A 23,821-nucleotide genomic window follows, 5' to 3' on the forward strand; every position below is an offset into this window, starting at 1 on the left:
AGAGACTACAGTATTACATACAACCTGACTATTCTCCGAATCATTTTATATTTCTTCATGTCTTGAATATTAAAACATTTTATAGACAAAATTAAACACTTATTACAGAACTAAAATTATATGCAGCAAGAGATACAAAAACAATACACAAACCAATGAAGTCTTTTGCTTACTCTTAGCAAATTTTTTGTTGTATTTACTAATGCTGTTTTTAAGAGATAAAATAATCAGCATTTGTTAAATTTAACACGTTTTACTGAACTGTGACAATGTAACCAATCAAGATACTGGCCAAAAACAAAGAGATCAATATTTATATTTAACAGCTCAGTAAAACAGTGTATTGTGCAAAAAATAATAATGTATTGAATGAAACAAAAAAAAAACTAATAATTTGAATATCTTCTCATTATTCATACAGCTGCAGAAAGCTTTTTCTCAAAAGCGTTTCAGGGAGGGTAATGGATTTTCATAAGTTTTCAAAAGACTTAAAGAAATTATTATTTTTCTTACTGAAAGTGAACTTTCTCCATTAATGACTTTCCTTATCACTGCATATACTGGTCCAACAGTAGACACAAAAAAATTCCCATAACTAATTAGCACACTTTTAAATCAAATAATGCTACTCCGTCTGGTAGCTTCCAGTGTCATGTTTCATTTAATGCACTTAAATTTTATCCTATTCTTTTTAAAATATGTAAATAACAAAAAAAAATCAGAATGTCAAAAGTGATGTCATTTATTCAGTTGTAATGGCATGCATTTTCTAACATTAATTCAGAGGGTCTTGGAAAAAGTAAACAGAGTACATATATCTTTAATAAATACAATTTTTTTTACATCCAAACAAATGAATAGAAGAGTACCAAATTATCTAACTGTTCATTCTTTTTATTTAGCTGAATTTTTCATTTATATAAATTTGTGTTCCTTTCAAACTAAAAATAAAATGCATAAACTTAAGACAACTTTCTATTCCATATTTTAATGCTAGGCAGATAAAATATATCAGTGAGCCTGGAAAGAGTTACAGAACCTGTGAAAATTGTTCTTTATTTTAATTCACAACATCAATTTACACATATGGTTACTGTATGACCAGAAAATGTACCAGCAGTGCATGCTGTAAAATGTGAATATTTAAATTTTTCTTACACAGAACAAGATTCAATAGAATGTATCAATTTTTATCTGAGAACAAACTTTGTTGCATCATAGTAAATTGTGATGTTCTGAATGTTCCATCCTAATAAATTACAATTACAATGTTCTGAATGTTCCATTGTAATAAATTACAATGTTCTGAATGTTCCATCCTAATAAATTACAATGTTCTGAATGTTCCATTGTAATAAATTACAATGTTCTGAATGTTCCATCCAAATAAATTACAAAGCTCTGAATGTTCCATCAATTACAATGTTCTGAATGTTACATCCTAATAAATTACAATGTTGTGAATGTTCCATCCTAATAAATTACAATTACAATGTTGTGAATGTTCCATCCTAATAAATTACAATTACAATGTTGTGAATGTTCCATCACAATAAATTACAATTACAATGTTCTGAATGTTCCATCGCAATACATTACAATTACAATGTTCTGAATGTTCCATCCTAATAAATTACAATTACAATGTTCTGAATGTTCCATCCTAATATATTACAATGTTCTGAATGTTCCATCCTAACATATTACAATGTTCTGAATGTTCTGTCGTAATAAATTACAATGTTCTGAATGTTCCATCGTAATAAATTACAATGTTCTGAATGTTCCATCGTAATCAAATCACCTGATACTGAGGATCAGTCATAGTTTTACCCTAAAAACAAGTCTGAAACTGAACCACTGCCAGCAGAACTGGAAATCTGCTATACTATCAATTAGAGTCAGGAATGCTGAAATGACACATTTAAGTACCTCAATAATTGCATGGTAGTGGGTTTTGCAATGACTTCCTCTATTAAAACTTTAATTGTCAACAAAAAAAAAACCATCTCTGAAAAGAAAGGACTATTTTATCAATGGAAAGTAACACAAGAAAATGTAATTGTTCAGCGTAAGTTCATGATTTCTGTCTTTCTTTATCTGGATCAGTGATGAGGTACTGTGAGCAATGGTACAGTCACAGTCTAAGATTTAGCACCCATCACTTCCCGTTTCCCACTTCTAAACTTTAATCTGTTTGCATAATATATGATTTAGCACCCATCCCTTCCCCCTCCCCACTTCTACACTTTAATCTGTTTGCATAATATATGATTTAGCACACATCCCTTCCCCCTCCCCACTTTTACACTTTAATCTGTTTGAGTAATATATTATTTAGCACCCATCCCTTTCCCCTCCACTTCTATCTGAGCGAGGCAAGCTGCTTAAACATTCCTAAAAGCCTCTAAGAATTATTTACATGCATATTACTATAGTGTACATACATACATACATACATACATACATTTTTTCATGCATATTACTATAGTCTACATACATACATACATTTTTACATGCATATTACTATAGTGTACATATATACATACATTTTTTCATGCATGTTACTATAGTCTACACACATGCATTTTTTACATGCATATTACTATAGTCTACATACATACACACATTTTTACATGCATATTACTATAGTCTACATACATACATTTTTTACATGCATATTACTATATTCTACATACATACATTTTTTACATGCATATTACTATAGTCTACATACATACACACATTTTTACATGCATATTACTATAGTCTACATACATGCATTTTTTTACATGCATATTACTATAGTCTACATACATACATACATTTTTACATGCATATTACTATAGTCTATATACATACATTTTTACATGCATATTACTATAGTCTACATACATACATTTTTACATGCATATTACTATAGTCTACATACAGGCATTTTTTACAGGCATATTACTATAGTCTACATACAAACATACATTTTTACATGCATATTACAATAGTCTACATACATACATTTTTTTACATGCATATTACTATAGTCTACATACAAACATACATTTTTTACATGCATATTACTATAGTCTACATACAAACATACATTTTTACATGCATATTACAATAGTCTACAAACATACATTTTTTACATGCATATTACTATAGTCTACATACAAACATACATTTTTACATGTATATTACTATAGTCTACATACAAACATACATTTGTCAAATGCAGTCAGACCATCATGCAAAACACTTAAATCAAGTATATCATTAAAGTATACTGTCTAAAATATCACAGGGTTAAAATCAACCAAAAATACTGTTAGTCAAATATGTATGAATCACCCTCTTTGAAAAAAATATAACACATATAAAACAACAATATTTGAACTTTTAAAAAAGAAATATTTAAATAACTTCATTTTCAAAAAGATTTTTTGCCAAAGCAAGTGTGCAAGGCTGGTGGATATGGAATAAAAAGTAACTTTGTAAGTTGATACTTTGGTTGCAATGAAAGTCTCCTCTACGTCCCTTGAATTCAAAAGTTTAGTTGTTATGTGAAATATTTTCATCAAGTATTCAATATGTCATTCTCAACTAAATCATTTTACATTATTATTCATCAATAAGACATTGCCAAAAATAACTCCATGGGACATAGAAGCATCACCCCCACTCCACAGAGCTGCTGTTCAAAAAGTGGCAAAAATAATAATTTTCTTTACCATTTATGTGGAATATTTTATTTGCAATTAGACTGTCTTCTCTACATTCCTTGCATTACATAATTAAATGGAACAAGTTCTATCCAACTTTACAAACACTGAAACAAATTATTTCCCTGTTATTGTAGAATGTCATAATTAAATGACAGAATGTATAATAAATTGTGATTTAATGAACAATATTTCAATTTATTATCACATTTTCAACAGTAACTAAAACTACTGACAATAGGTGCATCACAACGGGCCTCTCTCACTGCAATGTTCTACACAAAGGGCTTTTCTCCCACTAGTTTTCTTGGCATCAAACAGAAGAACGTATGTTGGAAAAACAAATTTTGGAGAAGATGGTCATTCAGTGACTCCTCTAAATTATGAGGTGGAATACTGAAATCCAATTCAGTCAAGGTCCATCGATATAAAAATGCATGACAACTTAGGCTGAAAACCAATGTTCTTTTTAAAGTTCACTATAAACTGCCACAATGCACACATCATAGCCATATGACTGAAAAATTGTTAAAGCTACATTAAAAATCCAAACATCCACATAAATCACACACTTTTTAAAGTTATACTGCAAAAATGAAAGTTATGAGGAGTGGAAATCAGGTAACACAACTAATCCAAATAATAATAATCCAAATAATAATGTGGAACATTTAATATTAACTTACTAAAGGTCTCATCAGTATAGAGATGCATGATATATTTGGTTCAAATAAAACAAAAGGTTAGTAAAGTTGCGATGTCAAAACTCAAGTCATATGAACGGGCAATCAAGGGCCATAACTCCTGCAAATGACACTGTGGAATGCTGGAAATTAAACCTGTACAAAATCTCAGCAATATAAAAATGCATGCAAAAACTGCTTGAAATCCAAGACCGATTAAAGATGTAATGCTCTGGAAATAAAGCCAAAAAATGGGCAACCAGGGGCTATAACTTTCTATAAATAATATTGTGGAACAATGAAAATCAAAGTCATTTCAGAAATTAGTAATATTAAACTCTATGCCTAACATGGTTAAAATCCAACAAAGATTAGTAAAGATGTGCTGCAGAAACCAAAGTCAGCACAACAGGCAATGAAGGGCTGCAATTCCAATAAATGATACATGGACTATGGAATGCTGAAACAAAGATCATTCATGGTCTCATTAACATGAAACCATGAGCCAAATTTGTTGGAAATCCAACAAATTTTGGTGAAGCTATCTTGTGGAAAGTCAGGGGGACAAGCAATCTGGTGGCTTAACTCTAAACATGACACTGAACTTACTGTAGACACATGCAAGTTCATGTGATAATGTTCATACTGATTGCATCAGAACTTACTGTATTCACATGCAAGTCTATGTGATAATGTTCAGACTGATTGCATCAGAACTTACTGTATTCACATGCAAGTCTATGTGATAATATTCATACTGATTGCATCAGAACTTCCTGTATTCACATGCAAGTCTATGTGATAATGTTCAGACTTACTGCATCAGAACTTACTGTATTCACATGCAAGTCTATGTGATAATGTTAAGACGGATTGCATGAGAACATGCTGAATGATTCTCAAGCTAGGCTGATTGTGATTAACATGTGAAGATATAATGATAACTGTCAAGTCCATAACTTTAACCAAAATGGAGCTGACGAGAAAAATCCCAAAGAGGCATTCTATAGGTCTATGAGACAATGTTCACCACAAAAATGTCACCAGAATATGTTGAACAGTTCCTGAGATATGCAAGTTACAAGGATCCACTTCACTGAGAATTAAAATAGGCAATAACTCCATCAAAACTGAACCTGAAAAAAGCAACCCTTAAAAGAAACATCTACATGCAACATGCAACTAACCTACTGAATGGCATCCAATTACGAGTATGGGTTGTAGAGCTGTAGTGATTACAAGAAATGTGAATGGCTGGACATGTATGAAGAGGTGATTACTATATTGTTTCAGCATGTCAGTGCTGGGTCCTAATAACAAACAACAAGATTTGTAACCTTTTAAATAAATACAAAACATTGGGGCATATGGTCACATACTGCTATGTAATGAAGCTAATTTAACTGTCATGATCATCTTAGAAGATCAATAAGCAACAATGACTGCAGTGTACAACAAAGACTGCAGTTTACAACAGAAGATTAAACAAGTAAAATAACTTCTACACAGTTCGTAGTTGTGAATTCCACATCCTTCAAATAGTCAAAGGTTGACAGATCTACATATAACTTTTCTGCACTTGCTCATTTGTTCTTAAAGTTGTATGTCATTTGGACTGGACTACTATCTATTACTAAATGAAAATGACAAGCACTGAGCCTGCATTCTACTTTGCATTACAGTTCTGCAGTAGCCAGTCTAGAATGGTCTGTAACCCCTGACCTGAGTATGCACTGATCTCAATTACTGTAATCTTTTGTTTGGAATGGGAAATGATCTCATCCAGTCTGAACAGAGATTCAACCTCACTCCGAGTCATAATTGTTGGCAAGTCTCTGAAATAAAAAAGAATTTAGGAATTGTTGAAAAGAAACTTTATCACTGAATATATTCTAGACAAGACCATTGAATATTGTCATCAAAAGTGAAATTACAGTTCATACAACTTTTGTTAATTCAACATGATTTACCAATTTCATCCATCCCTCTACCCACCTTTACCAATGAATGTGGGCATGTGAGAAAGCCTGCCAGTAGCTTCTCGTGGGTCGGTGGTTCTTTCCGGGGTTTTCCGGGTTCTTCCTCCACCATTAATACTGGCCGCCATGTATAGCCTATCGTGCTGAAAAATGGCGTTAAACCCCACAACAACAACAACAACAACCTTTACCAATGAAAACCTGGCAAGTTGGTGATTCTGTCCATCTGTTCATGTTTCCACCCTTGTATGCATGCTTTAGACTGTGTAATATGTAGTGATTGCCATCTGATTTAGCAACTAATGAAAATAAGGACTTCCAGAATAGAAAAACATAGTGTCAAAATCTAGCCTAGTATGTGTGCAAAAATGTCAATGAAAAGATTCAACCATCTTTTTAAAACCATGTCACATTGACCTACTTTGGGCACTTAGCTGCTATGCCTACATTTAAACCTTGGTAACGGGTCGTACTTGTAGTAAAATAAATGCTAAATGGTCTCATGTATGTATATATAAACTTTGCTAAAACATTTTTCCATAACCATGCAAGGTATGTCACAGTGACTCAAATTTTGTACAGCTTGTAAAATTCCTTAAAACGCATCCACGGTTAACTTTTAATTATGAAACTCCAATTATGTCAATGATAATGGCCACACATTTTTCATTTTCAAAACATTTTGGTGCAGGGTTAATGATTATTGTTTACATGGATACTTGCACTGGTCTCAGGGAAAACAACTCTGGGGTGGGTGGGGGGAGCCTCATGAAGACCTCAGAATGTTTAACTGGCTAAAAGCCAAGTCCAAGAGCAGATCATGATGAAATCTGGGCTAGAAGGGTGTTTTCTGTTGAACTGTCTTTAAATTCTGTTAATTATGAAAAAGATGATGGAAATTTTCTCTACTCTCTTGCGCTATATTAGATAGCTGATCAGCTGTATTTAGTTTCATTGCTTTCCATCAAATCATTCTGTTTAGTAGAAGTCATTTAATGGATTTTTTTGTAGCGAGTAACTGTCATAATGGACAAAAGAACTGCATGAGTTTTCTAAAATCTAATCACAGCTAGATTTGTGCTTGTAAACCATGGAGAGTATGCCCCACTGAAACCAAAAGCAATCCATATAGATCAATAAATTCCCACCTCCCAAATGATAAAAAAAATCATTTTAATGGCACAAAAATGCATTTGGGTCATCTACATATGTGTATAAAATTCATATGCCTCCATTAAAAAGTTTCAGAGTACTCTTGTTGACAAGGTTTTCAATTAAGTTATCCAAAATCCAAAGAGTGCAAGAAACTAATAAAAAGAATGCAAATACTGCTTCAATGGCCTAAAATTCTAATCTGGTATCTACATATGAATAGAACCATTGTTATGTATATTTAATTTGTATTGCATGCTTGACTTTTGTCTGTGATTGAAGGTAGAGTTTTTGCCTACCTGACTATTGTCATGTTTTGTCTACCTGATTTTTGTCACAATTATATGAAGCAAACAAGATGCTTTCTAAAATTTAAGTTCAAGGCCTAAACTTATTCACATTTTGAAGAAATTTTCCATTAGAAATCATTAGTTTTCCAGAACATTCCATTGCAGCATAGGCCAGGTGACAGTATGAACAAAAGAGGATTTGGTAAACAATTATTCATTCCCATTTTATGATCAGTCTACGGAATCATTTATAGTTGTGTTCAGATAAATTATTCATTGGAGTTGCAGTGTTCATCGACTTTTTGGATAAAATAACTACTTCGGGAATATTTAGGACTCATTCAAAGACATTCTGGATTATATCATTGTGAAACATCAAGACTATTGGAATTCCTTTGGAATATTCTGTAGTTTTTGACTTGTGATAGAACACTTAGGATAATTTCTGATTTAATTCACAATAATAAAACTTCCTCTTATATTTTCACTTTGTAACTTAGAGAAATAAATTGTTAATTTTACTTACTTTCTGTTATATAGTTTAAGACCTTTGAGCCATAACAACATGACTACCAATTTTATTTATGTCAAATGGTTCTACAGGATCTTGCCGATGACCTAGCCTAGGACAGATAGACATGTTTTTACATACAGATGGCATACAAAGAGTTTGTTTCATTATAACAAGATTATGCAGATTACTCATTCCTATATAGATTGATCACTAGTTCTGAACAGTTATGGGTTTTACATAACCAGACAGTTCTGGTGTTTAATGTATGCATTAATTTCACACATACATATACTCACATCTTGTTAAAGATAAGAAGGACTGGAACATCTGCCAATGACTGGTTACTGAGGACTGTCAGCAGCTGTATACATGAACCTGATACTTGCAGTGCATTTGACAAATCCACCATATACTGAAATGTAATTACAAATCTAATACAACTGCTTGAATGCTGAAATATTAATATGTATCAGCAAGCACAAATCTAATATACCTGCTTGAATGCTGGAATTAATACAAGTAAAAATCTAACACATCTGCCTGAATGCTGAAATTAATACAAGTACAAATCTAACACACCTGCTTGAATGCTCAAAATTAATACAAGTACAAATCAAACACACCTGCTTGAATGCTCAAATTAATAAAAGTATTTGAACATTAGTAACTGAATTTTAACCTAAAACTCATTATTTCTCATATGGACTGCTCCAGTTGCCTAAGTGGTTAGAGCATCCACCTCAGATGTGGGAGGTCGCAGGTTTGAACCCCAGCCGAGACATACCAAAGACTTAAAAAATGGTACTAATAGCTGTGCTTGGCATTAAGAGGTTAGTTTTAGGACTGGTTGGCCTGGTGCCAGGATAATGTGACTGAGTGGGACAAGATGCTACATGTCTGCGGCTTGATGCCCCTGTGATAGAGATTCACTATAAACTGCCACACCACATACACTGTAGCAATATGACTGAAAAGTTTATAAAACTATGTTAAAAATCCAAATCATACACACATGCACATTATTTATCATATCACAAAAATGTAATTGAGTACCAATATATGTTTCTATCTGTGTACCTGTGGCAATGTAACAAAGCAGCCAACAACTGAAAATATGCTGTTCAGAGTGTAACAATGTGCACAATTTTTAATAAACCTTTGCATGGTATAGACAAATAAAATATGTTAAAGATATACACCAATTTAAGTATAATTAGAGATCTGATACATTCTATTTTAGTGGTTGAACTCTTTTTGTTCACCTATCAGAGGGCCCTGTTCTCCACTATTTGCTCAGTAAAACCGTAAAATTAAAATCTTGTACTAGAACCATTTTTCCTAGTAAATGTTTCTTTGAGAATACTTACCCAATCATGATACCTTAGGAAAACTACTACTACCTTGCAAATCCAGATACTACTTTTAACTAATGGGACCTAAAAGTTTTCTGCTGACCTAGGTGGCAGTCAGGCAAAGTGATCTCCCATTAGGTATAATAATTGGTGGCAAAAGCTGTGAACCTGCTAGTTACTGGAGTGTAAGTTATGCTTCCTATGGATGTAGTTTTGGTGAGGCTGGGAGGATATATAGATATTATGATTAGGAAAGTATTCCCAAAGAAACATTTTACTAGGAAAAATTGGTTTCTATTTTAAACATGTTACGCAATCATATACCTTAGGAGAATAGGTAAGAGGTGGAGGCATGTTTATCCCCTTACACCGGAGATACCATCTCTGGTCCCCCTCAGGTATATGAAACAGCTCCCCAGCCCTCCATGCTTGGATCAATACAGACTGTAATCTTGGGCTGTTGTACTTGCAGAGGTATACCTGCCATGAGCTAAGTTAGGTTGCCACAATTCAGCAGATGGTGTCTCAATTGTGTGCAGATGGCGATGGGTTGGTCCAGTGGGCAAACTTTTGGCCTCCATTGGGGCAAGAATAATTTTCCCTGGGTGCGCAAAAAGGTGACCTTGGACAACGAGGTCCTTTGCTGAGTTGAGCAAACCTAGTAGGCAAAGGAATTCCCATCTTGATAGAGTTTTCCTTGGAAGGAAAGAAGCCACCATGGTTCTCATTTTGCATGATCCCAAGTGAGATGAACTATGTTACCTGTGTATTGAACTCCATATTAAGGCAAACAAATTGTTGAGATGGTACTAGGTCAGATTTTTCCTTGCTGATGAGAGCGCCCAGATTGGTATGCAGTGTAACAAGGGTCATGTTTTAAGATATAATTCACCTGATGTTTCTGCAGCTTGTTGTTCAGGTAACTTGCTATTGCTGCTGTCAAAATGGTCTGGACATACACAATTACTCAGTACTTCTGATGTGTGAAGACCCAGGGGCTGATGGTGAGTCCCAATGGGAGTACCCTGAATTGATGTAGGCAAATCACTGCAACTTCCTGGAAGCTTTGTGAATAGCGACATGAAGTTATGCATCTTTTAAGTCCACACTGATGGCAAAGTTTCCATCTTGGACAGCATTCAAAATGTGCCATGCAGTTTCCATTGAGAAATAAGGGGTGTGAATGAACTGACTGAGGGTGCTTGGGTTGATAACAGACTCAAACTGCCAACTGCCTTTGGGATCAAGAAAAGTCTGGAATAAAACCCCAGAGAATTTGTGTTTCATATGTTTTCTACTGTCCTTTTCTGAAGAAGGTAATTTATTCTTGCTGCAATGTGGTGGTTTTGAATAGGTCCATTGCAACATTTGTAACTGTTTGGACTTTGGTCAGACGGTGAGGAGTGTGTAAAGTGATGTAGAGCCCCTCGGAAATTACTTGTTGAGTCCAAGAATCATGATGGCAAATCTTGTCCCAATCAGCTGTCCAGACAAACATTGGAATGAATGATAGGGCCCTCTCATAACTTTATCTGCTTTGGTTTGTGAGAGCTGTGGCTTTCGCTGGGTGGAGTTTCAATAGGAAGATCATCAGAGGTTTGTACCTTATGTGTGGCCCTTGGGCCCTTTTGTTGTTTTCCCGTAATCGCCCAGTATCGAAGCTGTGGTTGCTGGGGAGGGATAGTCGGTCTCTTTGGTGGCCTGTTTGTGGACATCTTTAATGTGGCCAATAAATGGAAGGTTAGTGGAAAAAGGCTTTGCCGGTAGCTTGACCTTATGGTGGTTCTTCAGGAAAGTGAGGAAGAGAGCACCGAGTCACATTCCACCAATTTTAAATTTGAAGGTGGAAAGTTTCTCAATGGAGGTTCGGAAGACTGAATCTTTCCGTGACATCAGGTAGTCAAGAACTGATGACATCACTTGAGAACAAGCTGGCGAAGAGTGACGAGATCTCTCACTCATTAAACTCCTAAAGCACCTTGAATTTTTAACAAAACATGACTTCCAAGCGATTGCTAATTAAGGAGTCTTGTCTCATGACAGTGTCAAGAAATTGCAAAGCGACATCTGTCAGAACATGAGGAACGCAGTCGGGCATTGTAACAAATGATGGGTTAGACTGGTTCCCATAAATGCCTGTATAGGTTGTGTTCGACAAAGTGGAAGCCAGGCTGTTTTCTGGTGACTGAGCCCTTATGAGTTGCTGTTTTGGCATCTCATGATCCCTAGTATATGGCTTAGGCCAGTCTAACGGATATAGGCCATCAATGTAGGGAGGATGTTGTCTGGACCGTCAAGTTGGGACAGGTTATAGGATGCTTGATCCAGGTGCCCCATCAATGTGTCTGATGAGCGAGAGGGAATAGGGCTGTTTGTTTAGTTCTTCCTGCACTGTTCTGCAAAAGAAATAGATGAACCCCAAGTTGGTAAGGCCTATAGAAGTTGCCAATAATGCTGAGTCCTGTGGTGGTTCCTTGGGAGATGAAGTTGTTTCAGAGGGTGTCGATGTTCGCTGCTTCATGGCTAAATGGTAAGAGTTATCTTTTTTCCTTTGTCAACCAGAAATTCTCCCACTGAGGGAAGGTCAGCATGAAGATGTATGTATTGTCCTTGGCTGTGCATTCCTGTTTTGCCCATAGTTCTATTCTGTAAGACAGATAAAGCAAAACATATAAAACTGTGTAGCCTTCACCTGCTTTTGGAATGCAATGTCCATGCAGGGCTATATCTTAAAAACTTGACCTAGAAATTGATAACAGAAAATCTAATAAAGCAATGAAGCATACAAGTAAAATATGATGACAATACCACTTGTAGGGAGGAGAAGTATAAACCTATGGGCCTGTACATGTGATGTTTGAATACGGTGTGGGCATAGAGCTATACCAAATGATGGTTACCTAGCAGTCGATCTCAATTACCTGTAGGGAAGGTCAAGTATGGCAAGAACAGGTATAATCACTAAAGCATGATGTTCCAATGCTAAGGATGCCAGGATAAAGGAAACTCACCTGTATGTACCAGTAAAGATGTAATTATACATATATAAAGAATTTCTTAAGAGCATAAATGACATGCACACATATAAAAATTTTGTAGCCTGAACCTAACTTGTGAAGTCGCATAGGCTGTCCATGCAAATGCTCTTTAAAAAGGAAGGAATGCTTATGCAGGTAAACGTCACTCAAGCGTTGCCTATAGTAACTTACACGAGCAGGATGTGACTGAGTAAACCATGCATAGAAAGCTTACCTGTATTTGTTCAACCAGAGTGGAAGCAATTCAGATATGTACTCAAGTGTCTATATCACACAAAATCCAGCACATAACAAAAAACCAAAGTACCATTATTAGATACTTACAAAGCAGATGTTACAATATAAATTACGAGTCAATTCCTGTAGGAAAAAAGGTCCACAGACCGCCTGTACAAGTAAATCATTTAAGCTTGGCGCCCAGACATACTGAATGCCTTGGTTTAGAAACTCACTGATATGTACCCATTCGTAACGGGAGAATGTACATAAAATAATTATAGTCTGAACTGAATGTGAAGTCACTTAGGCTCCTCATGCAAGTACCTAAATGTGTGACAATGACAAAGTGTTAGAAAATTGTAAAGGCAAAACTCTGCTGGCATAGGAAGGGAAAATGTTGGGAATATAGATGGAGTATACTTTCCTTGGAAGTGAAAACTTGTAATGGTACACCTCTCCCTCGATACCTTGTGAACGCAGTTTTAAGCGAGGGCACAAGTTACCGAGGGATCTAAAAAGAATCTCTTAGACATCCAGAGAACCACCGGAAGGGGGTTATTTTATGACCGAACCCTTAATCGTGTCAAGAATAATTGTCAATCAAGAACATTTTTCTGATGAAGTTGTTCATTATTCACTATAAATTAAATTTGTTTTCAAAATGTTCAACATCTGAAAGATCGATAACATGATTCCACAGTACTGGAAAACATTCGTGTTTATGTCACGCTTTTTGTTTTGTTGACTAGTCTGGTTCCCAGAGTGATGTTCAACAATATTTCTGAAACAAGGAGACTACTATGCGGGGAACCAGACTAACTGTTGATACACTACCAAACAAGATTCCTTTTTTATCAAAAACACGCAACAATTATTTCATGAGACAATTATCTACACTGAAACTCATTTTTTGTATTGTTCAATTAGAAAAATGTTGATGCCATGATTTCATTGCAAGTAATAGTAAAACTTCTTATCATCCTTGAGGATATCTCTATATGTGAATTCAGGAATTCTCTGAAACTCGTTTTCCCCATAATAGTCTGTATCTGTGAAAAAAAGCTCTTTATTTCAGGAAGTACTCATTTTGCTTGATTTCCTTGCGATTTTTAATCACAGTTATGATTGAGCAGGTAATTTTAAGGAAGTTTAATTAGATTACATACACATTAACATTTACCGGTACAACAGTGTTCGATTGATCAACTGAAATGAGTTATCTGACATATGATTGGGGCCACTAGTTCTTAAGAATGTAGGATTTGCATGCCTTTTAATATTTTTTTAAAATTCCACCCCCTTTATTCGATTCAAAAGACCTAATTAACGTGATAACAGAAAAGGAGGCCTGCTTTATATTTAGTACAATAATACAACAAATGATTCCACTAGTCCGATATCAAAACACGGTGGGCACTTAATTAGGTTCTCAGAGAAATGCTTGCAGACATAAATGCTACAGTAGATTGAACATATCACATACAATGACAAGAGGACACATTGCATTTATGATGATTACACTTAACAGGTACTAAAATATAGAACCAGAACACAAATTTCAATTGATAGAAAAGTTATTTAATTGGTATTTATTTAATAAAGTACTGTCCTCACTAGGCATGACATTTTCATTGATCAAAATTTCCCTGAAATATTGGTAATTGCGATGTACTAAAAATGTTGTTTGGAAAGAAAACGTATCAAATTATATGACATCTTATTAAAAGTTGATTTTTCATAATGTTGATTAAAATTTCCAGGTCCTATCTACCATTTTTGATGATAAAACAAGCGATATATCAAAGTTTCCAGTACCAATTTTGATCGAGATTTTTAAGTTCAACAAATAGGGATCAATATTTTGGTAATTTTTGGTTTAAAATATGGGATACATGCCTGACCCATGCGTTAAAAGCGGGTTTGCGAGTTTTCAGGGTGTGAGTTATTGAGTGAGTGGTGTATATCTTCCAAGTAGATTCTGGTTATTGCAGTTAAAAGCAGCAGCAATAACTCTGTCAAAATATGACCAAAATGATGATACATTTAAAAGGCACATCTACATGTAATAGGCAAACTCACCTACCACAGTGTCCAATTATATGTAAGGGTTACAGAACTATTCTGGTTACAGGCAACATACCATTTGAAGATATAAAGTTAATTATGAAAAGTGAGAACTATATCCGTAATTAGGTTTATGAGACAGCACCGTAAAATGCATATCTATGTCTATGAGACAGTGTATACACCAATCAGAATACGCTGAATGGTTTCTACAGCTATGATGGTTACAAGGACCTGCTCTAGTGGACATATAATATTCATGGGAAAAAGGCAATAATGCCATCAATACTGAGCCTGAAAAAAGATCTGATGAGATAAGCCAGGCCTGACCTAATCACAATCAGACCAGAAATATGGCCTCCAGAGTGGTAACAGGTTCAGCCAATCATATGCAAGATCACCTCTTTATTATGCATGAGTCTCACTCATTGTATGTGTGTGTTAATTTATGTGTGCGTGCATGTGTAATTTAGATTTTTAATGTAGCTTTAAAATTTTTAGTCAAATTGCTAACATGTCTGCAGTGTGGCAGTTTATAGAAGTGTCTGGTACTTAGTCATCATGCATCATATCCCACCAAGTCACATTATCCTGACACCAGGTCGACCATTCCTAGCACTAACTTCTTAATGCTGAGTACCAAGCGAGGCAGCTGCGCATATCAATTTTATAAGTCTTTGGTATGACTCTGCCAGGGTTTGAACCTTGACCTCCCACATCTGAGGCAGATGCTCTACATAATTCGGTCACTGGAGTGGTTCACTCATTATTATATCTGTCAAAGACCTTGATGATATAAGTGGATATTCCAAGTCTGATCAAAATCAGATAAAAAATTTGGCATCCAGTGTGGCAAAAATCAATTTTTAACACATGCATGACAGACACAATGTATGCGACACCATACAATAAGCTCACTTGGCATTACAGCTAGTCAATCCCCCGACCCCAAAAACCCACTATTATTTAGTTACCATGAGACAGGAACAGTCCTTGAGATAGTTGAACCAGATGGGCCCCATACATCCCCCTAGTTCCCTCACAGTGAGCTCACTCCTCCTCCCAATATTGAGGTTAACAAGGTTTGTTCCAACCTATGAAGAATAGAAGCAAAAGTATTTAAACAAGGTGGCAATAACCTGCAAATCAAGCACTAACTCAAACAACTGTTATAAACATTTATAAAAATCTATATGCACTACTAGTAATTTCTGCACTTTAGTAACACTGGCCATTACAGAAAAAATCTATTGCATTTAGTTTCACAAAACTGCACAAAAAACATTTTTTTCCATCATATTTTGTGGACAGTAAATTCTGCACAATTGGCCTAGCATTTAACAAATATTTTTATTTATTAAGCAAAATTTCTAATTTGTCCTTAATCTCAATATACTGTCTCAAAACTATTAGCACATAACATCCAAAGTCTAATAACAGTTCAGATATAAAGACGACATATCTGTTGTTGTACTGGCAAAATATGCCCACGGCCCCCTACAGAATAAAAAGTCCAGACAGTAAAAGAATCCAAAATAAAGTTAGCCATGGAAGGTTGGATGGACTTACAAGAGCAAATAAATATAGGGTCATAAAAAAAGACACTTGTAAGATGACATAAAGAATTAATGCTGGGAATCTGAATAAGGATTTATAAGATAACCAATTTGCAATTATTATAATTCAACTGAGTGTAATAGAAAAAAAAATGGCATTCAACCAATGATAGTACAATCTGTTTCACATTTGAGATTTCACATTATTCTGTTTTTCATGATCATTAAATCAAATGGGAATACCAGTCAGTCAAATGCAGCATAATGTGTGTTCTATCATTAACATAATGTAACACATGTCTTACTGTCATTGGTTAAATATTATTTTTCTGTTACCATCTTGGCTGCAAATATGACAAAATGGCATTCATCCCACAAGCTTGTAAAGATTACTCACTGTCGGAATAGTGGCAGGCACCTCTTCATTTTCTTTGTCTGCAGCTGCACTAGAATCTGAGAGTCTGAGTTAATGGAAACAGGAAAATATCTGAAGACAGTGATACTAAAAATAAGTGCATTTAACAGAATATAAATGGAGATTTTTTAGAATGGGATATCACTTTAATAAACATGAAGTCTAATGTAAGTGTATTTACTTGTTATATTCTACACTGCGTAATACTGTTCCATTCCAACTATTGGAAGGACAGGTGGAAATGATGGTAGGAAAGGGGAAGGTTCAGAGTCGGACATATTCATGCACTTTGTTTTTCCTTTACCAATACAAAGTTGGCATTCACATACATTTACTTTCTGAAAGTTCGCAATAAAATGGAAGTCAAAACGATTTCTAAACTACTTTAAAACAACCCCTGTAATATGTACATGAGAGAAAATCCCCAAGTGTCTTCATACTACACTGTTTGTCCTAATTTATTTGCTGCCAAACAATCATTGCTGTAACAACTCATAGACAACACAATGAAACAGTAAAGTGGATATATGAATGAACCAGACATTTCTTTCCAGCTAAATTGACACAACCAAGAAAACAGCCCATGAATAACATGCAAGTTCATTTATTTTTAGAAAGAGGGATTTTTTTTATATAACTAATCACTTTCTAGGTTTGTTACAACAATCAACTGATGGGATTACAAATTTATGGTTTTATTATTTGCCTATGTAATTGTAGTAGTGTCATGCATTGTTTAGACAGAATGCCTGTGAATGTGCAAGAGCTAATTTGTGGAATATCAATACTGTATGCAGTACATTTTGCCTTGGGACACAACTCAACTACCTGGATATGGTGAAGGAGCATCTCAAAAGTCACAAACTATGGTCTTTCACTGTCAAAGTCATTTCTGCTTTCCTGACAGAAGAAGGCAAAGCTCACATTATTTAGGTGACTAGTCACCCACTTTGCCTGGTAACGTTATCCCTGATCCCATATTAAATATCTGGACTGTTAATTTGAGAGGTTAGGGGTCAGACCACATACTGAAAATACTTTAACACAAGTCAATTACATTTTAGGCAGGGCTCTCAACAGAATTTCTAGATTCTTAGCCCTGGACTTGTCACCCCTGGAACTTAGGAGTCCCCAGCATATTTCTGTGAGTCCCTTTCCTGGCATAAAATAGACAGCCCATCACTTTCAAAGGATATAAAGGAAATAAAAAAGCACATGATATATATTTTTTAATATCAGGATTGAATTCCTCCATTTTATAATATTATGCTAAAAAGAAAATATTTTTCAGTAAACAAAATTTAAAATTTAACATTATACATCTAAATTTATATTTTTATACCCCTACAACACAAACCAGCACCCCCACCTCCGCAATAAAATTTCAACAATTAGGTTCAATCCTAAGAATGATCATTTAAAATTATGTACACATACTTAGCAATTATTAACTGTTAATGAGTCCCACTGGTTTCATGCCTCATTAAGTCTAGCCATCAGCTATTCTGCAGACTGGCCACAGATGACCAAAATATGAAAAGGTTGAGCATCCTGGGGAAAATGATGTGTATTACAGGAAGAAACTGTGCATTCTTAGAGAATTTCTCACATATTTGACCCAGAAGCATGGGTCCTCAAGAGCCCTGGGGAAAATGAGGTGTGTTACAGAGAATCTGTGCATTCTTAGATAATTTCTGGCATATTTGAGCCAGAAGCATGGGTCCTTGAGAGCCCTGGGGAAAATGAGGTGTGTTACAAATAGAATCTGTGCATTCTTAGAGAATTTCTGGCATATCTGACACAGAAGGATGGCTCCTCGAGAGCCCTGGGGAAAATGAGGTGTGTTACAGAGAGAATCTGTGATTCTTAGATAATTTCTGGCATATTTGAGCCAGAAGCATGGGTCCTCGAGAGCCCTGGGGAAAATGAGGTGTGTTACAAATAGAATCTGTGCATTCTTAAGAGAATTTCTGGAATATCTGAGCCAGAAGCATGGGTCTTCAAGAGCCCTGTTAGATATAAATAAAACAATAGGTTTTTTAATGTTGTATCTCATAGAGATTTTCTGTATTGGAGAGGCTGAGAAAGGATCAAAGAAAACAGATTATGCAGAAAAAACATCTGAGAGAGAGAGAGAGAGGATGGGGCTGACACATTGTGGGCAATCCTCCATGCAACAGCATGCACATGATCCTGGTATATCTCATGTCTGGTAATTGGAGAGAAGTGCAAATCAGTACTTCCAATAAAGCATTTTTTTTTGGTACTCTGCACACCAGGAACAAACAGCATTCTCTTTCTTTCTTTCTTAGAGCTATGGGAATATCTATGCACAATGCTTATCTTTTCTTTAACCATCAGCATTGTTCTGAAGTCGTATTTGAGACTTCTCTTGCATTCTCAGATGAATTAGTTGTTGGATGTTTTAAATAAAAACCCTTGAAGCCTACTCATGATCACTATGGATATTCAAAAGACACATGAAAGTAATCCTCATTTAATTAATGTGAATATATACCACTGTCTAAATGAACTTATTTGATGATGATTGATTGGTAAATAGCATATATAATGCCAACATGTAACAATTACCAGGGTAAACCATTGAGAGTTCAAGTACTAGTGATAATTAGTTACACAAATTGGTAACTGGCTAATTGTCCCCTAAAAGCAACCCATCATTTTTCTGATACTGAAATAACTGCAAACACTTGATTTCGTCATATAGATCTGTTTAACAGCATTCCAAAACAGTTTTATTTTTTAAAATATCTCCATTAGAAAAAAAGTTATGCAATTTTTAAGTTCCAAAATATTTACATATTTCTAGAATTTGTCTTATATAAATGTATTCTGATGTGGCAGGCATGGAACCGAGTAAAATGTTATTTCCATATAAAAAAATTATAACTTTCTTTTGTGTTGAGATATTATTATGAAATTTGATATTTGATATTCTGATTGCATTTTTCCTGCTGAATTCATTGCTCTTATTAAATGTGTTGTCTGACTTATATATTTTCATTTACAAACAGCACATAAACACTTCACAACTTTTATGACATTTAACTTAATACAAATATATCATATTAGCAATAGTTCATATGTCTGTAAAACAACTTCGAAAAAAAATCAATGTTTATTCATTATTGTCATTGAAACAATGTTGCAAGACCTAATTTCATGAACAGGATTCAGGCTGGTTTCATCTTCTAAATCCTGTAATGTTATATTTAGCTCCTTGCAGAATGGATCAGGGAATGCTGCCATCTTTTACTTAGAACTAATGTTTCAGTATCATATATGTGCAAAACAATTTATCACTTTCAGACTGTATTTTTTTGTTTTGTATTTTGAAAACATTATTGATCCTATCAAATGTTACCAATGCACTGGGAATTTAGGAACAAAAGGATTGATTTAAATTCTGACAAAAGACCTTCAAAATTATATATTGTTGTATAAACAAGGACTGAATTTTCTGTCAAATCAACTTGTCTTTTTGTAGTTCAATAAACAGTCCCAAAACCTATTGATACATGTACTCTTATCGTTTCTAGATATATAATCAAAGGGAGGACAATTTCCAATTTTTCCTGCATTCTTTTAAGATCTGAACCAATGCTTCAAGCTACATGTCACTGTGTAATAGTTTCGCACCAAAGTTCAGCTCAGAGGTTTACAATTTTCTAATCCGGGTTTCCTCCGAATATTCCAACCCCGTTTTTTCACATTTGGACATTTAGGATGGAATGTAGGTTCAGAGCAATTACATCTAAAAAATTTGGAATCTGCGACCACCGTAAGATAGTATTATAATCTTTATGTCTTTAATCCACTGACAGACTAGATGAAACTCAGCATAGATGAAACCTGACCTGGTACTCGCCATTTGCTTTAATAGTCACATGACTTCACAACTTTCACACAATGACATCGAAGTCCAATAGTCACGTGATATCAGCAACAAACTTCTCTTTAACGTTGTTGTACAAAATTTCAATTATATTAAATGAAAGTCTGAAACCTGTTGTAAAAACCAAAAAGAATATATAATTCTCAACATATTTATTTCGAGAACAACTACAAGAAACTTAGCCAGTCTGATTCATCAAGAAGAGTAGCCTGGTTCTCAGTTTCGCATGTTCCCTGCATGAGAGAGCACATGTCAACTTGGTAGTCATGAGATACAACAAAACCCTGGAAGTTGGTCTCGGAATAAATATAGAGAATTTTGTGCTCTTTCGTTTTTGTATTTTTATTACAACCAGTATACGACAGTCATTTAATTTTTTCTACAATATTTGAAAATGATGGTTGTGAGATTCTGTGTGCTTGCGAGACTAGCAATCAAAACCACTAGTACCAGCTCAAATTTCATCAACGCATTAGTTTTATCAACTTTCAGCAGATTAAAGGCATAATGATTTTCATGCTCGCAATTTCTGAGAAAATAAATAATTTTCATATTGATTTCACGCAGGTATAACTCAATTTAACGTTTAAGTTTGCTAGCCCATGTGCAAAGTGGCAATGCTTTAAGGCAACCATGTTGGCCTCTTGTGATTCTAGGCTGGTTTTCATACCTTCCATATATAAAAAATATATGGATATCGAACTGTCTGTGAAAAAAAAAAACAGTCTACCAGACGAATCTAATCCACTGAGCATTTTGATTGACTCAACAAATATATTTATGGCAAGGACCCAAATGATCCATACTACAATCTCCTAATATTCTCGTTAGAACTAGATAAATTTAACTCATGATCAGTTCAGTTACAACTTAACTGCGTAACTGTTTCAGATGTCAAGTTGTGAAGGAAAATTTCCGGGTTTTCCCCGACTTACATCACTATTTGCAAAATTCAAGGACTTTTCACAAAAAAATTATTATTTCTCCAGACTGTTTCCCAATAGCATGGGAACCCTGTAGTCTTTTCTTTAAAAACTAGCTTTAAGCATAAACTGAAACAATCTAATATATCTGCCCCCTGATGCAGCCAGTAGCTGTATAAGCATCATCAGTATCTCAAACAAAATTTCTTTCAAACACAGCCCAGCTTCAAGTTTCGTAATTAGCATGATAGGGCTGGTAACTTGGATAAAAGCTCAGTATTTCTTAATCAAAGTTGAAAACAAAAACGAAGTGGGCAAGGTAATGATTGTTTGTATATAAGCAGTAAAAACAGCTTCAAGTTTCGTAATTAGTTTGCATGATAGTACTTTGTGTCACATTTACATTTCTTACTTTAGTCCATAAAAACATCATAAAGTAACTGACTATCTGAAGGTAGGTTGTGTTACAAAGGTATTGTATTGTCAGGTTTAAGTTACAAAATTTAAGATGAATTTATGCCAAGGTTCTCTGATGTTTCATTTGGAGAAAAAGTACTCCTTCAATGTAAGACATAGCACATGCTGGTTTTGTTTTGGCATTCCTGACTTTCATTGCTTTCTAGTCAACTGAAATGTAGGCCAATGAAACTTTAAAACAAGTCCACTTCCTTTGTGAGAATTTGAATTTATTTGAGAAAAAGAAATCAGAGTAATTAAAGTCTGACTAAAACATTATGACTTTACTTTGTAGAAAAGCGCTGTTATTTTAGTTGCTAGTTGTGTGAGATATTCCTGAATATACTACACAGCGCTGTTAGTTAGGCAGTAAAACCCTGACGCCCAAAACATAAATATCAGCGTCACAGTCTTACATGTAGGACTAGAGAAAAAGATGTATCTTAATGAATGCACAAGGACATTCAAGAGGATTTTATTAAACATAATAATTGTTTACTGTCTCCCTTAAGAGGGTTGCCTCATTCAATTAAGTGAATGACTCTAATTAATAAAGTCAATCACTAAGTCTCTACTCAATTAAATGAATGACTGTCTTTACTGACATACACACTATGATTTTTGACAGAAAATTAAGTCACTGTATTTAATCTCCACTAGACCAATAAGTTATTATCCGCTTCTTGAGCCATCAGTTAACTACAGTTAAATACAAAACCTAGACTGAAACCAATTTATGGTGTAAATCTCCACGAACATATTGAAGTTTTAAATGAAAAGACTTTGATATACAGTAAATACGTTTAGAAAATTAATTAAGCAAATAATACCATCACCGTCGAAAAATGCATTCTAAGGCAGGTGACAAAATTAATGACAATGACATTGGTTTCACTTCAGCTACATGGCGGATTGCTTCAAAATAAACTGCTGAACAGAAAAGAACAAAGTATCTGCTGATTCACGAAAACACGTCACACAGTCGAAAACTGGAACACATCGTTTGTCCCAGACGAAACAACGCAAGTCTAAAAGAAGGATACGTATTGCTTGCAGCTTTTTTAAAAGCAAGGTTTTCCCAACACCTGACGTACCTAAAAGAAGACACATAGTATAAATGAAAGGTTCAAGATTCACAAAATCCCATAGCTATTGAGCATGTTCCCGTTTCTAAATTTCTTTGACATCCCGCCTTTAAACTACGGGCGAGATTGAAACACGAAACATGGAGCGGAATGAATTGCTCTGCTGAACACAACATAGTTACAGCACTTTTCCAAATAAAATAATTGGCACTTTGTTGTAAACACACACACACACACACACACACACACACACACACACACACACACACACACACATATATATATATATATATATATATATATATATATATATATATATATATATATATATATATATATATCCATCATGTCGACCAATTCTGCGCGTCGAGTATTTCTGCGCAACGATACGTCATTTCTGTAAACATTGGATCACATGTTGTTTTTTGGTTAAAAGTCGAATTTGAATCAGGAAAGAATG

The 23,821-nt window shown here is 34.7% G+C and overlaps 1 protein-coding gene across 1 annotated transcript; it reads right to left on the reverse strand.

Annotated features, from left to right (window-relative positions):
• Positions 1–726: 726 nt before the first annotated feature.
• LOC149806192 (ADP-ribosylation factor-like protein 16) lies at positions 727–23,463 on the reverse strand. The gene is made up of 5 exons (XM_089951105.1): positions 23,320–23,463; positions 16,964–17,019; positions 15,985–16,104; positions 8,634–8,749; positions 727–6,237 (listed from the first exon to the last, which is right to left on the reverse strand). Exons 1-5 carry the CDS (start codon positions 23,384–23,386, stop codon positions 6,069–6,071), a joined length of 528 nt encoding a protein of 175 aa, XP_089807231.1. The 5' UTR covers positions 23,387–23,463; the 3' UTR covers positions 727–6,068.
• Positions 23,464–23,821: the final 358 nt, after the last annotated feature.

This window comes from Sinohyriopsis cumingii, chromosome 2 (genome assembly GCF_028554795.1).
Source record: "Sinohyriopsis cumingii isolate HCF-2022 chromosome 2, ASM2855479v2, whole genome shotgun sequence".
NCBI lineage: Eukaryota > Metazoa > Mollusca > Bivalvia > Unionida > Unionidae > Sinohyriopsis > Sinohyriopsis cumingii.